General features: G+C 35.3%; 1 protein-coding gene across 1 annotated transcript; it reads right to left on the reverse strand.

The window, feature by feature from the left end:
* Positions 1-2465: 2465 nt before the first annotated feature.
* LOC117124701 (polypeptide N-acetylgalactosaminyltransferase 13-like) lies at positions 2466-15891 on the reverse strand. The gene is made up of 10 exons (XM_033271040.1): positions 15172-15891; positions 14331-14497; positions 13536-13707; positions 11877-12080; positions 9092-9209; positions 7606-7797; positions 6182-6316; positions 5849-5953; positions 4656-4799; positions 2466-4089 (listed from the first exon to the last, which is right to left on the reverse strand). The coding sequence occupies exons 1-10, from the start codon at positions 15843-15845 to the stop codon at positions 3952-3954; spliced, it is 2049 nt and encodes a 682-aa protein (XP_033126931.1). The 5' UTR covers positions 15846-15891; the 3' UTR covers positions 2466-3951.

The raw sequence follows: 15891 nt of genomic DNA on the forward strand, positions 1-15891 counted from the left end.
AATTTTTAGTGCTGAACTAAAAAAAATCACTTGTATTAAATTTTCATGTCATGTCCTAGGGCATATTAATTTGAATACGTTCACAATGTTTTTTACACTCTGTTTAAGTCGGGTGTAGCCTATACATGCAAGCAATATACTTACCTTAATCAATTAGACTTTGCGTACATATCCTTATTAATTTCTAGGTAACTGGGCAACTGTAAAATAGTGATTACCTCAGTTGGCTTAAATTGTGGTAGCGTGTAGGCCTACCGTATGTGCTGAATTTAGATAATTGTAAACCATCCTGAACAGACCTTTAGTCGTTGGTCCGTCCCAAAGTTGTCATAGGCCTTTCCCTTGGAAGTCAGGCTATGGAGGCCAAACAAAAATTTATATGTTGTACAAGTGATTTTTCTAAGAGACTAAAAGGGTGTTTACACTGGGGAAAATGTGAAAAAAAAGGGGTGGTTACGCCCCATCCCCCCATTTTTAAATATTAAAATAAATTTTTCTCCAGAGCCTTGCCTGAGGCAACACAACACCGAATAACCAATGTGTCATGACACATGCAGTGGCACTGCCATCGTTGAAGCGGTGGCTGACAAGGGGTCCAACATATGTCCAACGGGGGTTCATGAGGAAAGTTTTGATGGCTTACCATGGTCAAAATTGTGCTTTTAGACTTCAATTTAGGAATGCGTATTTAGATTTGTAATAGGCAAATTATAATTTTGTTTATTTCTGATCAGACAACATTGCTGTGGCGTCCGACGACAGGGGGTCCAGGCCTGTCTGACTGGTGGGGACACCCTGCTATCCCCCTTCCCCTCGTGCCACCCCTTGCATCGCATAAACTAGGTTTTTAATTTGCACATGCCGGTATTCGCTGGTTAAAAATTAGAAGACAATATATTAAGTTTCAAATCAACAAACATAATTATAAATAACCAGCGGCGGCGGCGCCAGGAGTTCACCGACAAGGGGGCCCAAGCTCCCCGACAAGGAGTCCACACCCTTAACCCCTCTCCCGGTCGGGAGAATTTAAATTTGTCGGCGAATTTTTTTCTTAAAAAAAATTTTTGTGTTAATTATGGGATTCTTCATTTAAAAAGGATAATAATAAGAAACCATGCAAGTTAAGAGTCCCCCTGTCGAGGGTACTAGTCCCACTGTAGGGATACTAACACACTGTCGGAGGTACCGTCCCCTTGTTGGGGAAGAGCTTGTGCCACCACTGCAACTCATACGATCGCATAGTATACAACACCTCGCACATATGGTAGCACTGTGCGCAATAAGTTTTTAATCCCTATAAAATTTGACAGCTTAGTAAGGCATGCTTGAATTGTGCATTTACGCTCCATGTCTTTTGACATCGCGCTCTCTACTACTTTCCCCTAAGTTTTCTGCCATGGGCAGTGTGTCTGAGCAATGTGTCAGGATTGATGTTAATCCATCTGCTTCTTTGTTTCCCATGTGGCTTTTAAAAAAAAAATTTTAATATCTTCTTTTGACTTTCTTTTAAGGCTATTCTCGCTGGTGTGTCATTTGGTAACCTAATATATTTCATGTTTCGACTCCATTTCTCTTGTTTATACGTTATATTATTTTCAATTAACATAGATCAGAAGTTTTTTTTATTAGTCATTAACAGTACTTCTTTCTTCTTGCAGTGTTCCTTGATGGATTAGGATCTATAAAGCTCTTGCATTCCTTAGTGCACTACCTCCTTGACATAAGTACACTACACTCACTATTATTTATGAAGACACAAACATTGTACTTAAAATCATATCAAATAATATTTTATTGATATATAAACATGATAAAAGTCAAAGAATTGAGAAAATATAAATTTTGCTCAATCTAACATCCTTCAAGAAGGAAAAGATACTTATTTAACATCCAACTCTTTTGGCTTCTTGTATACATATACTTGTGGTTATTAAGACCATGAAGATACAAAAATATGTAAGATTAGCTTGCTATGTTATTTCTCACATATTACCATATTCCCATGCATGTTTTTAAAAACTCGCATTGAAAAAAAACCCCCATATTTATAGTGGCTATCTAACGACCTGTCATATTCTTGTTTTTGGCTGTAATTCAAAGAATTCATCGGTCTACAGAGCTCTTTTTATAAAACTTGCTGCCTAATTGAGGCATGTTGTGGCAAAATGGCTAAGTTGTAGCAAAAATTGAGATTCAAGTTATTGGTATTTTCAAATACCTGAGTATGTGATCTTTAAAATGAGGGGTCATTCATTCAAATTGGACATTTCAAACCAAAGTTATTGGAAAGTGAAAGTACAGTACTCTTAGAGTCAAGATAAACAGGATTTTGAGTAAATGCCTTTCAAAGGTATTTGTGCATACATTGTTTAATATAATGAACTATGAAAAATAACGTTAAATAAACAATTTGTTAACCACTTCCAGAACTAATACTTTGAGACATGATTAATAAGACATTAAACTGTTGACCTATAGTAAAAAATAAATTTGGATTTTTTAGCAATTTTTTGAGCTCCCATATTTTATAGCTCATTTACTCAATACTGGACTGTGCGACAACTTTACCATTTCGCCACAACATGCCTCAATTTAGACCAAGGCTACTTATGCATTTACTAACCAGTGATGTGTTTGTGACAGACGGTAGTAAAAAACATCCAGGTTTTGACAGTATTGGAACTAAGGAATGGGAACAGAAGGCACGGAAGTAAGCCATAGCTCTGCTGTCACCTCTATTTTCACGGGGTTGACAATCTGCTGATATTTTTTGGATCTAATGAAGAAGTGTGCAGCACAAAGTAGAAACAGGCGTCCCAGGGGTTTCCCGGAAATCGAGAAGGCCTCTTATGAGCAAGCGAGAATCTCAAATATAATAGATGTGATAAGAAAGTAAATTTAAACAGATCTCCCACATGTGGATTTTTCCAACTTGGAACCCTGGTAGAAATAGGTTTAGAAAAAGCAGTCCCCTTCCCAGTTGTATTCAAATATTGTTCTTTAATTCCTGCCTAAGAAAACTTGCCCTGACAATAAAGAGATGGTTAATAAAACATTGAAAATCCTCAGGTATGCCAGCAGTTAGAATCGAAAGTACAGTGTGACAAATCGTAAGTCACATTAAAAACATATAAAAAAATAATAGCACCATTTTTTGTATTGCATTGAATATTTTAAGAAAGTAAATCTATTATCTAAAAATAAAACCACTAAATAATAAATACAAATTTTTAAATAAAAAGAAAATACATATTCAAATTCAGAAGCTGCACTTCAGCAATTAGGAGTGTAAGAAAGACGTGATAAAAATCTAAAATATTTAGACAATAATAGTCCATGTACAGAATAAAAATGCACCAGTTTATATTGTTCAAAGAAAATTATTTCATATAACTTGATATATAAAGAATATGATAAGTACTTTTGCAGTGAGGCTTACAATTTGCCAAAGTACTGATGTATATCTTCACATCCACAAATTAACTTACATTAAAGCCAAGCACACAATACGCCGATGATTTTCATTCAACAGAGTGTGCGCCCCCCGCAGCTTGAAAGATCTGATGAAGTCTTCATTAGAAAAGTTAAAATATTAACATGAGAATAAAAACAGCAAAATACTGTAAAAGTGGAAATGTTATATTTCAAAAAGTTACATCAGAAGCAGATCCAGAATTTTTAAAATGAGGGGGCACTAATTTCATATAAGCATAAAATAGTATATAATATATGATTCATGTGCTGTTATGAAATATTGTAACATTAAGTATTTGTATGCCATTTGTATTTTTTCTGTTAAAAATGAAAGACGGCAATGAAAAAACGAGGCACATGCCTCCGTGCCACCTCCCTAAATCTGCTCCTGAAGATAAAAATGCCAGAAAACCTATTCAATTAAAAGAAAAAATAAAATGCCTTTTCACTTTTACAGTACCAAAGAAGGAATATATCTCAGATTTCATGATATAAGCTGAATTTCCATTTCTGTGTTGCGCTTTCAACGCATGTGTTCATGACGGCCAGCACCGGTGAGCTTCCTTTGACGAAGCTCATACAGAGTCCGCTGCCTTTGTGTAACAGCCAGCCAGGCTATAGGATAGAAGGGAAAAAAAGATATCATTAGAACAACTGTATTATTATAACAAAAACTATATGTACTGTTTTATCTGTTGTGGGCAAGCAGATTTTTGGTTCTCTGATCTCCGCTGGATCTAATTTTCTTAAATGAATTATATTTTGCTTAATTCTACTATATGAGGAGCAGAAGAATGGATCTTTGAGCTAAGCCTCGCGGCTTTGATATATATTTGCTAAGGTTCCACAAAACAATGTTGTAACTGTAAAGACGGTCACCCACTGCTTCATATGACGGCCGTACAACCGTCGCATAACGAATCCAATTCCACTCTCTTTGAACGCCAGACCATGCGACTTCGTCGGATGATTGTTAGTTGGTCGTTTGAATGGATCGTCATTAAAACAATCCATTGAGCACATGTCGTTGTGTTGCATTCTTCATAGAATCGCGTCAGCTGATTGACACTCCAGAAAAATCAATTGGAAAAAAAAGAATAATAGAGAACATCATCATATAAGTTTTTTCTGATCCTCAATTTTGAAAGGTTAAGTATCTTTACCACCAAGCAATTCTTTACCTCTGAATGTATCCAGGACTGATGACTACCAGATCTTGAGCATTCAGCTAGTCGTGGCTGAACGCCACTTCGGTACTTGCTGACGGGAACCTCAATGCAAATGTTATTCCACTTAAGTTCACCACGGGAGGAAACACTAAACACCTGTGATGAAAATGAATGAACATTAAGTGTGTATTGTTTGTAGGTTTGCATGGCGAAGTAATAATATATATCAATGCTTGAGGTACACCACGTAGATAGTTCGGAAAAGAACTGTTGTTGGTTGAGAATGTCTCAACGTTTTGATTGATTTGCTTCAATCGTCTTCAGGAAAATAATATACGTCGGCTACATTCAATGCAAAATCTACTGTTTCATTGTCATATGAAAAATATTTATAGAGACTAGTTGTATTAATCACCTTATATAGCTTTCTCAAACATTTGCAGTTGGCCAGTACGGAGGTTTAATGGTTTCAGGACTGAATAAAAGCTGAATATTTAAATTTAGATAGTAATGGTTTCAGGACTGAATAAAAGCTGAATATTTAAATTTAGATAGTAATTATTTTTGCAACATACTCCTTGATGTTGAAGTATTGTGTTCAGTAAATTACAATACACCCAGCATAAACAATGTGGCTCTACCAAAAATTTGTATAAAATGTTCTGGTTAGTTGAATTAAAATACTTTCTGAATACTTCATTCTTTAATTGGCTGTTTACGTTTACGAAGGTACATCCTGCAAAGAACCCCAGGATCCATAACCGCAGGACAACAGGAGCAGTATGGACCAGTAAATCGGGGAAACTCCCTTCTTGTCTCGAAAGATGTGCAGGGTTCTTCAAAGTGCACATGAGCCAATTGCGTTCACTGGGCCTACGGTTTATAGTTGTTATCCGAGAAGACTTTTCTTGCCACCAGAACCATAGGCGTGCTAGGCGAGCGTGCTGCTTGAACCAGTGCCAATATTATGAATTTATGTTGTGGCAGCCCAGCCTTTAACCGCTCGGCCATTCAACACACTGTAATTGAGTGCATAGCCTCATTTTATATCAGGATGCGACTATTCATTATTAAAGTGTGCAGAACCATTTTTTTTTTGCAATTTATTATTTTTTTGCAATGTAAATTAGAACCTTTTTTTTTTTGCAATTTATTATTTTTTTGCAATGTAAATTTGCAAAGTTGTTTTTTTAAAACGCTCTCACCTGGGTTAGACTGGCTCGATCACATGTATTCAAATACAAAGAAGAGCCTGCTGTATGTGAATAAGTATCCAAACAAAGACCTAGTCCTGTTTCTTGATTGAAAACCTGTTAAAAAAAAAAAAACACTTTACATTATATATTAAAATAGAATATGCTCATAATTAAAAAAAAAAGCAATCACAAATTAATTAATTTAGTCTATATATAGTACATAATGTTCTATTTTTTCCCCCACTGAAATAAATCTGGTAGTACCTTCTACTTTAATTTTAGTTAAAAATTTAATCCAATCACAGACAAGGAAAAGGAATAGATAAAGATAATCCTTATTACCTGTCCGAATGCCTTCATTGTATTACTTGAGAGCAGAGGGTAAGGATACACTGTCTTCAGGTACCAATCAAAGTTCTTGCACTTTAAGCCTTTCTTAAGAGCCTGACGTACAGCTAAGCTACCATATGACTTATCCTGTGAAACAGAATAAGCACCAAAAATACAAGTTAAAATACTGAGCAAGTTACACAGGTACCTACACCATGACAATTGTACTCCAGAGTTGAAGAGGAACAATCAATTTGTAATAGCAACTAAACACAGTAATTGGCATGGTCTGAAGATATGTCTGTATTGGACAATCTTTAATTAATTAAGTAATAATAAAACCAACTAGAAACAAATTTATTAATTATAGCTATGAGCAATGTATTTGACATTCTTTGTTTAATTAAGAAATAATCAATCCAGCTAGAAATAATTTAATTAATCATAGCAACAGGCCTATTTCAGATTCGTATTTCAAAAACATTAGAAACATTGTTTTCAATAGAAAACATAATCAGTTATAGATCTGAAATATTATCATATCAGTCAAGATATATTAGTAATAATTACTATAAATAAAATGTTAATGATAAGAGCAGGGGTCCCAAGTTAAAGTAGTCCATTCAAATTTTGTGTCAGGAACCATTGGCTGTCTGAAAATACAGGGCGTCGCGTTGCAGCCAATACACAACTACTCATAATATCAAATACTTGAAATTCAATGATCAAACAAACAGTTAAACTGCTCTTGCTTTCATTTTTATTTACACAATGTAAATAATTACCATGAAATTACATAAATTGCCCTTTTTCTGGAATCTACTACTCTGTACAGTAAGCCTAGTCTACATTATTCGTTAATTTCCACTTCAGGCTGAGGCCTACATCAATATCATTAATTACATAATTTTACACTTCTTTCTGGCATCTGTTAGTTTAATATTGTATTCCAAGGGCATGTGCTTTAGATATCACACATTTCTGCAGGCGTGGTCAGGCTGAGCAACACAAGCATGGGGCACATCCTTTCATAATAAACAAAAGATTATATTTTGGTTCCGTGTTTTCAGCAGCTACCGTAATTAATTGCAAATGCATTATGAACAGTGATGGTAGGGGAGTGGAACAAACTTATTTGTCACTGTTTACGATTGTTTTTTAACATCATGAGTCATGTTTTTACCTAGGCCTAAGCTAGGGCTGATATTAAAAATTAATCATTTAGATTTACAAAAATTTACGGGAGGATTTTTTTTATGCGGTAGAAAAACGTAGGCTTATGGTAGCACGGTAGATCGTCGCTAAAAACAATAGACTACCACAAGTAGTGGTAGACTTGGGACGTCTGTAAGGGCTATAAATCAAAGCATATATAATTATAGCTATAAATAGGAACATTTGTAATCAGCTATAAATAGAAACATTCATAATTATACCAGGATTGATTTTGGTACGGTGCTTAGGAACTTGACTTTGAAGCCATCCATCCACAGCTCAGCTGTTCGCATTGAGTTACGGATGAAGCCCTCCTGCATTCCATTAGGATATGAATACTGTTGAACGCCACGGAAAAGATGGAAGATACGGGAACACGGAACAACTTCTATGCTACCACCACACATCCATGTCTAAATAACGATTAAAATAGATGAGTCAGACAACATTTTTGGAAGCTTTCGCCAATGTTGCAGCTTCTTCTTTGTAGTTGTATTATATTTTTTAAATGGCTAAATGAATATCATAAATAAATTACCAAATTGGTATCAATGGTAAGATTTAAGTCATAAGTGCCTTTGGGCTGCAAAAGGTAGCAGTTCCAGGTGAGCACAAAATAAAACTGAGTCCCCAGTAATTTTTTTTTTTACATATGTAAATATTCTGAACAAAAACACATTTACATAGCAGCAAATTCTGAATTGCGTATGCACATCTAACAATTAATGATATTTTATATAACTCCACTTTAAAGCTTCGTGTAGACTATCAAATTTTCTTTGACAAAACACTGTTGTATATAGTGCCCATATATGGTCATGATGTGATGTCATCATGGCCATAATTGTCATATGTTTCTCTAAAAAAAAATGTGATGGTATGGACCGGGCCTTAAAATACAAACAAATATCAACACATACACTCCACACAAACATTCCCATTGCCACATACTTAAAAAAATGCAGTAAGAGATATATCATTATAATGTAACATAATTTTGTCAAATGAACAAGGTGACAGAAGTTAAGTGTGATTTTGCCTAACCAGCCATTTATGAAATTTGACGTGTTAGGTATCATTCATATATACATACTTCAGTGTACAATAACACTGAGTTTTTGCAACAGGTCGAGAGGCAGTGGATGCTGTCAATTTTTTTTCTAATACAGCAAATGTTATAATTTTCCAACAACAGTGATCCTGCAGTGAGCATGCACAAGAGCATCTTACAAGCGTTTTTCATTGTATCTTATCTTAACTGTAAGGCAGTGGCTATTTTTACACCAGTCTTATTCATTTTATCTTATCTTAACTGTAAGGCAGTGGCTATTTTTACACCAGTCTTAAACAAATTCTCAATTCTGATTGGAATCCATATATATCAAAAAATTCAATCAAAATTAGGAATTCATATAAAGTATGGTGTAATAATACTGTAGCCAATGTCTAATTGTAATCGTAAAAGAACTAATTTAAAGTAAAATCCATAAAAATTGTGTAAGCCTTTTTAAATTTAATGTCAATTTGGAAATCATATTTTGACCCTTTTCTAGTCAGAGTTGTGGAAGAGGGGGGAGGGGGTCTGTCCAAAGAGGGGCTTGATTCCCCTGCCCTCACTAGCACCGCCACTGCATTTTTCATTTAATATAATACATTTTTATTTAATAAATTTTGAAATATTGGAAAAAATATGTTTTTATTGCCTACCCTGAAGGAGAGTTCAATGTTTTCTGCACCCCAACCATCCATTCCAGCATCAAACATGCCAATGTGTTCAAAAAACTTCTTATGCACTGCAAAGGTTGTCTCCATAATGACAGCAGTTCTGAAATACAAATGCTCAAACTGAAGTCTCTAAGCCTTTTGATATTGATTCATTTATTTATTAAAAATTTGACAATATTGTCCAAGAGGGATCCATGGGCCGAGGGCCCAACACAAAGTGGGAACCTCTTGACATAAGATAGAAACAATGTACAATATGTAAAATCAGTACAGGAAACCATAGATGTTTTTTTAAAAAAATTTTTTAAGCTTTATATTATAATAATTATTATTAAATTATTAAAATAATAATAATAATAAAAATAATAACAATAACCATAATAACAATAATAATAATAATAATAATAATAATAATAATAATAATAATAATAATAATAATAATAATAATATGTCCTACAGTAAGTCAGACGTAAGAGGAATAACGTTTGTGTTATTTTCCCTTTAAAGTCGTTTTTTTAATTGTTCTCTAATTTCCCCATTGTCTAATTTCCCCTTAAGGTAGGTTTTAGAAACATTACATGAACCGTACTTGGGTGAGCCTCACTCTCTCTTTGCCAATGAAAAACATTTCTTAGCATATACGGAGATAGATTCTATCTTGTAATAGGGGGTCCTGGTCTCCATCTAACACAGTAGTATTATCGAAACACTGTTATTATTATATGATTACATCTTGTAATGGGTATCCTGGCCTCCATCTAACACAGTAGTATTAATCAAAAGCACTGTTATTATAATATGATTCTACCTTGTAATAGGGGATCCTGGCCTCCATCTAACACAGTACAGTACTAATCGAAAGCACTGTTATTGTTATAATATGCATGTAAATATTATGTATTGTAAAATTTCACTTTCAATTTTTGGCTTAATTGGGTGAGAAACCCAATGTTGGTCAGAGAATGAGAGTTCAAATCCCAATGTGAAAAATACCTGTTAAATTAATTTATTTCATACTAACTAAAAAACTTCAATAATAAAAATGTATTAAACATTTTTTTACTCAATCCTCATTGGATATATTATTATCAACCTGTGCAAGCATAGCAATTCAATATGCAAATGAGCAGTAAGCTCTTCTTCCTGCTTTCATGGGTGAAAGTGTGGAGTGATAGATAACTGATTAGCCAATGAGTCAATGGTTCCCATGAGAAAGTGACCTCTATGGTGACACATCAAGGACTGCTTACACTGACAAACATTTTTTTGAAAATTTTATATTCAGTGTTATACTGTAAAAATTGGATAATTTTCTGAAAATGGTAATATGGAAATTACTATTATCATAATACATACACTTATCAGAGCACATTGATGTGCTCTGTCCTTGATATAGCACAGGTGTATGCCAACAGTGATTTAACAAAATATAATTTACATATTCTGTAACATATATATTATATAACATTAGAAAATGAAGAGTCCATGTTTGCTTTGGTTGTGTTTACGAACTTTCAACGAAACCGGATAAGTAAAAAATGACATAATGCCCAGAGGGTAGGTTATTAGATTGCTCATTTACGAATCCGAAGTTATTCGGATACCGACCGGAAGTACAATCACTCGAAAAGTATTCTGGTATAGGTCTTTCATGTAAACAAAAACACTTCACAGTCACATATGATACAGCATGCTGTTCTGTTAAGCCATGCGATCTTTCTGAATGTGTATACTTTGCCGACCTCAGCCCAACAAGGCAATTCCACAACGAATTACCTCGCCTTGCCTACGCTCGAACTCCAACCAATTCAGGCTAAAAAAAACCCAGGCCTTAGAAACTAGAGCCTAGGCCAACTGGGAAAATCACAAAAAACAAAGAAAAAAAATAGCCTACGAACTTACTACAACTACTTGTTCCACTGGTGTTCAGAGCCGACAACGGCGTGTCAACAGTGCGTGGTGGACAAGAAATGGGTCTATCGCCAAAAATTTTGTTCATCATCTCAAAATATGGCCATTGTGTTGGGGGTATCCTGACTTTCCCTGGGTGTATTTTTTGCGTAGGTTCCTGCATTTGGTAACTATCTGTGTGTGCGTAAAGTTATAACCCATTTCCTGCATCTTCTGTGTGATTTTTTTATTAACGGCGATGTTCCACCGGGTTCCATCAAAACCATCTTGTATGGATGTCGTTCCCCATATGCTAATTAACGTTTGGGTTGCTTCGTCAGTCCACCCACTCTGCTCAGCTGCAGCCATTGTATATAGGGGTACAGTTATATCGTTGTAAAAATAAACTTAATATTTCGGCTTAAAAATTTGATATAATTTATAAAGAGAGGACAACTCTAGCGACGTCACTGGACGAAGGCATGGATGAAAAGAAATTTCAGACTCAAGTGCTTAATTTGAATAGATTTCTCATAAAAGTAATGTCAGTTGACCTCATGCTGTGGGCTATTGTGCCCAAGGCAGCCTCCAACCCTCCAAACTTATCTGGAAAGGATAAGCCTGGAAAGTCCTGGTGTTTTAATAATTATACCTAGTTGAGGAATGATTAATTATCACCTCAGGCTTGAGTTATCCGGTTTTCAAAAGTTTGTAAACGGGCCCTTTGATAAATAAAATGTAAAACAGTGTAATAAAATACAGTTTGAGTTGTAGATGTAATATAAGCAATATAATTTATTAAATCACAAATATTTCAAACACTCCTGTGTTCTTCCTCAGTGTGAGGACAACTGACAAAAAATACAAGAAATCTTACATGTATGGCACTGTTGTGTCTTTCTGACGGGCTTTAATCTCATCCAGTCCTAGCATCATCCACCTCATGTCTAGGTTCCACTTGAAACCGCCACGAACTGGCTGACTTCTAAACTGTTCAAATGTTTCTGTATCCACCCTATCAATGACCGGTGTCGCGATGATGGTATTGTTGTAGTTCAACCGGTTAAGGAGTGGTTCCAGCCTGAAAGAATAAGGATTAATCATATTCACCTTAATAAAAATAATGAGCAATTTATAAATCTGCATTGAAAACTATCTTACACTGTATATCTAGCCATAAACAGACACTGAGCCTTTAATTCATATTCTTATATCTGAGCATTTTAAAATATTTCATTATCTTTAATAAATATGCATGATCGCTTTCTTCATTTACATAACACACAAAATATAGAATTTTTGTACAGGCGAGATAAGATAAAGGGAAGTTTCAAAGACAGCAAACTAATTGTTCTTCATATCAAATATTTTTCCAGTGGGACAGGTATTCTCAAATATTCCCATCATTGTAATATATATTTGGTTGCATCGTAATTATAATCTGTCCATTTGTATTCAAGCTTGACGCAGGGTTCCCGGAACGCCGCCCTCGGCGGCGTGTGCGAAGCACAACTCAGAGCCAGAAGTGAAATTTGCGATTTGCGAGAAAAACTTCAGCTACCCGTATTTCTCGACTGAGACATCAGTGGGAGCTGTAATTTGTATGGCAAGGAGATTGTGCAACCCTTAATTTGTATTAAGGGAATTTATGCCCACAAACCTTGTAGTTATTAATATTTTGGTTATAATAGAAAATATTAATTTTTTGGTGACACTCACAATAGTTAGCATGCATACATCATAAGCTAGATTACGTCACCTTTTCCTGGTAAGGCAAACTTTCCCGGTGTGCTTTTTTCATGGATAAACAAACACCACTGCTTTGCACATGGATGCCTTGCCTAGTTAGGGCTACAAGAGCCGCATTGTTAGCATTGTATAATACTTAAACAAGGTACGTCTGCAAGTGAATTATACTTAGTTATTTTTTTTTTCTTTATTAATTTATTACTTTTGAAAGTGTATTTTCTATCACATATAATTGCACTGTCCACTTAGGCCTGGGCCTAGTCTTATTATGCCTCATCGTCCCCCGCTAAACAGTACATCAGTAGGCTAGCCCCCCCCATGCTACAGTACAGATGTTTGCTAGGCAACAGAACGTGATTGCACCTTCCTTCCCAGGTGTTCATGTAACATTTGCATATTGTTAGCTAACCAATTGTGTGTATTCCTTTGTGAAAATGAGTACCGTGGCGCACTCATTTTCACAAAGCATTTGCATCCCCTCTTGGAAAGAGGGAACTTCGAAATAATTGTCTCCATATCTTCGCTAATTAATCACTTTAATTTAGCTTACACTTATGCATGGAGGGAGCACTTAAAATGTACAATAATCATTTCACTACCCAACAAACCCCAAACTTTATTCATGCATTAGGCCTACATAAATAGTTTCATCTTGCTGTACTCCAACATCACTGGCGCATGGTAACAACCAACTGACTGCAGACCATTTCCAGTCACACATTACTCTCCATAACACAGCACCCCCTAGTTCCGTCACCTCAGGATGCTCTAGCAGAACAAAACTCACCATTTAACTCCAACTTCGCAGTAAGGGTCAAGAAAGACAACAACATCCCCTTTGGCAGCACGGACGCCTTCCATTCTCGCTTTATTTTGACCATGTCTGACCTTCATTCGCAGAACATTCACTTTAGGTTTCAGTTTATCAGGCAAATCTTTCAAGTGTTTCAAAAATTCAGCTATATAAAAAAAAATTAGTATTTTGTAATGTTCAAAGCATTATTGCATTGATCGTGTTTCGAGCTGGAAAAGTGCCTTATTATAATAGAACTTTTTGTTTAAATAAATTTTGAATATATTTATATACATCCTAATTCTATGTAAATTTGTAGAATGTTTTTTGTTTCAAACAATGTTCAGGGAGACCAGTTTCGATAGTAATTTGGTTTACTTTTCTTGAAATCCTTTCTCAGCACTGTTTTCAGTTGCAATTTTTGTATTGTTTGTAAAACTAAATGCAATATCAGGATTTTTAATGTAATCATGATGACAAGCTATCGTGATTCAGAAATCCATTGTCAAAATCAGCTAATTTCCATTCTCAGGCCCATAACCAGGATTCTTTATCTGTGTGTGTAGTGGGAGTCAGGGGCCAAGTTGTGTGGAGCTAAACCCTTTTACATGTAAATGGTGAATTTCATCAACATATTGAGGGCGATGAGCAGGGCACTTTGGATTTACCACAGGTTTTGCCTAAAATATAACGGTTGGCTGACCCATAGAAACCCCCACCTGGTTATGGGTCTGTGTATATAGTTGCTTGATAAAAATGTAACTAAAAAAATATATTACAAATTCGTACCGTTGTCACTGTAGTCATCAACCAATAAGATCTCAAACAGCAGTTGATCTGGCGTTCTACTCACAATACCGTGAAGAAGTCTGGACAGGACAGACCAGACAATGTTGTGCACGACAACGATGACTGAAACCGGGGGTAAAGGAGGCTTGTAATGCATTGATCGACACCTAATTTAAAGAGTACATAATTAGCATATTATGTCTGATCTCTGAAATACATACCATATACTATCAAGTTTATAAATAAATTACAAAAAAATTTCAGTGAAATTCAATGTCATGAAATCAATAAAAAAAATTGTCCTCATTATTTGTTTATCATCAGAGTATTTGGTTCGAATCCCATTGAAATAATAATAATAATAATAAAAATAATAATAATAATAATAATAATAATAATAATAATATAGCCTGTACAATAACATTTACAAATAAATATTTGTATCAGGCTATATAGTAAGGCCTGCGCGGGGAATGTATCCTCTGCGCAAAAATTTGTCCTGAAATCTCATCCGTCCGCGCATTTCAGAAAATAAGGGCCGATTTCCATGCAGATTTTGCAGAAAATTAGGCTTTGATCAAATCTTAATATATAACCAATGCAATTATGATGCAATTACGACACCTATTTTTTTAGCGATCTGGGCCTTTTTTTTAGGTATCCTCCCTGCAATTAAAACATTTTTATGTTCAGTCTCAAAATTTCTGGACAATTATTGTATGAAAGCAAATCATAGAAAGTGAAAATATGAAACCAAAAATGGGCAATATCACAAATGAGCTAGGTCACTAAGTAACTGTAGGCTATTTACTGAAAAATTAAGTTTTTGTTGGCAACTTACATTGGCTCCCTGGTATCTTTTACTGTTCTTTCAACTGAAATCAGATTACTAACAATCAGGCTAAATCCGTGTAACTTTGCATCAGCTATTGACTTCTGTTTTTCTTTCCCTGTCAAGTGAACAGGTCTTCCATCTTCTCCAGGCCCAGTTCGTGCGCGATGAAGTCCGTTATGCAGAGGCAGAGCATTTTTCGGGTCAAGATTATGTCGTCCTAACCCGTCAGGGGGGCCAAGTCGAACATTCCCACCCCTCAATCGGATTTCCCTCGATTTTTTCAACACTGCATCATTTCGATCAGGCGACTTAAGAACTTCACCATCGTTTGTTTTATCAGTTTCATGAAAAATATGTGCTTTCTCGTCTGGGTTGAATTTATTTACATAATTGCCAGCAACTTTTTGAGGTCCAGGATCTTCGTTATTCTGCTGTACAGCCTTCTTGTTATGACTTTCCCCGACGATATTGATTGGTTGTGCGGGCTTCACTGCGTTGTCAATACTACTTAGACGCTGCTTGTCAAAACTCTTATCAACTGCATGTTTAACTTCTACAGACTCTGACTGATTGTTGCTACTACCTATACTATTATCATAGAAAACAAAATAAATGAAAGAAACGAGAGAAAACCAAACAATACCCCAAATTAAGACGGAGAATGGCCTCCACTTTGCCATGCTGGCACTTCCCTACATGCTTCAGTGACAAATCGTACGTCATCAC

This window comes from Anneissia japonica, unplaced genomic scaffold, assembly GCF_011630105.1.
Source record: "Anneissia japonica isolate Jap-2015-1 unplaced genomic scaffold, ASM1163010v1 scaffold284709_len978187_cov192, whole genome shotgun sequence".
NCBI lineage: Eukaryota > Metazoa > Echinodermata > Crinoidea > Comatulida > Comatulidae > Anneissia > Anneissia japonica.

Excerpts from the sequence above, each read along its gene's own strand:
- LOC117124701 (XM_033271040.1), bottom strand. The coding sequence starts at position 15,845 with ATGGCAAAGTGGAGGCCATTCTCCGTCTTAATTTGGGGTATTGTTTGG. Across the intron at positions 13,708-14,330 it reads TGATGACTACAGTGACAACG|CTGAATTTTTGAAACACTTG; the intron begins GTACGAATTTGT and ends TTTTTTATATAG. Across the intron at positions 9,210-11,876 it reads GACACAACAGTGCCATACAT|AACTGCTGTCATTATGGAGA; the intron begins GTAAGATTTCTT and ends TTTGTATTTCAG.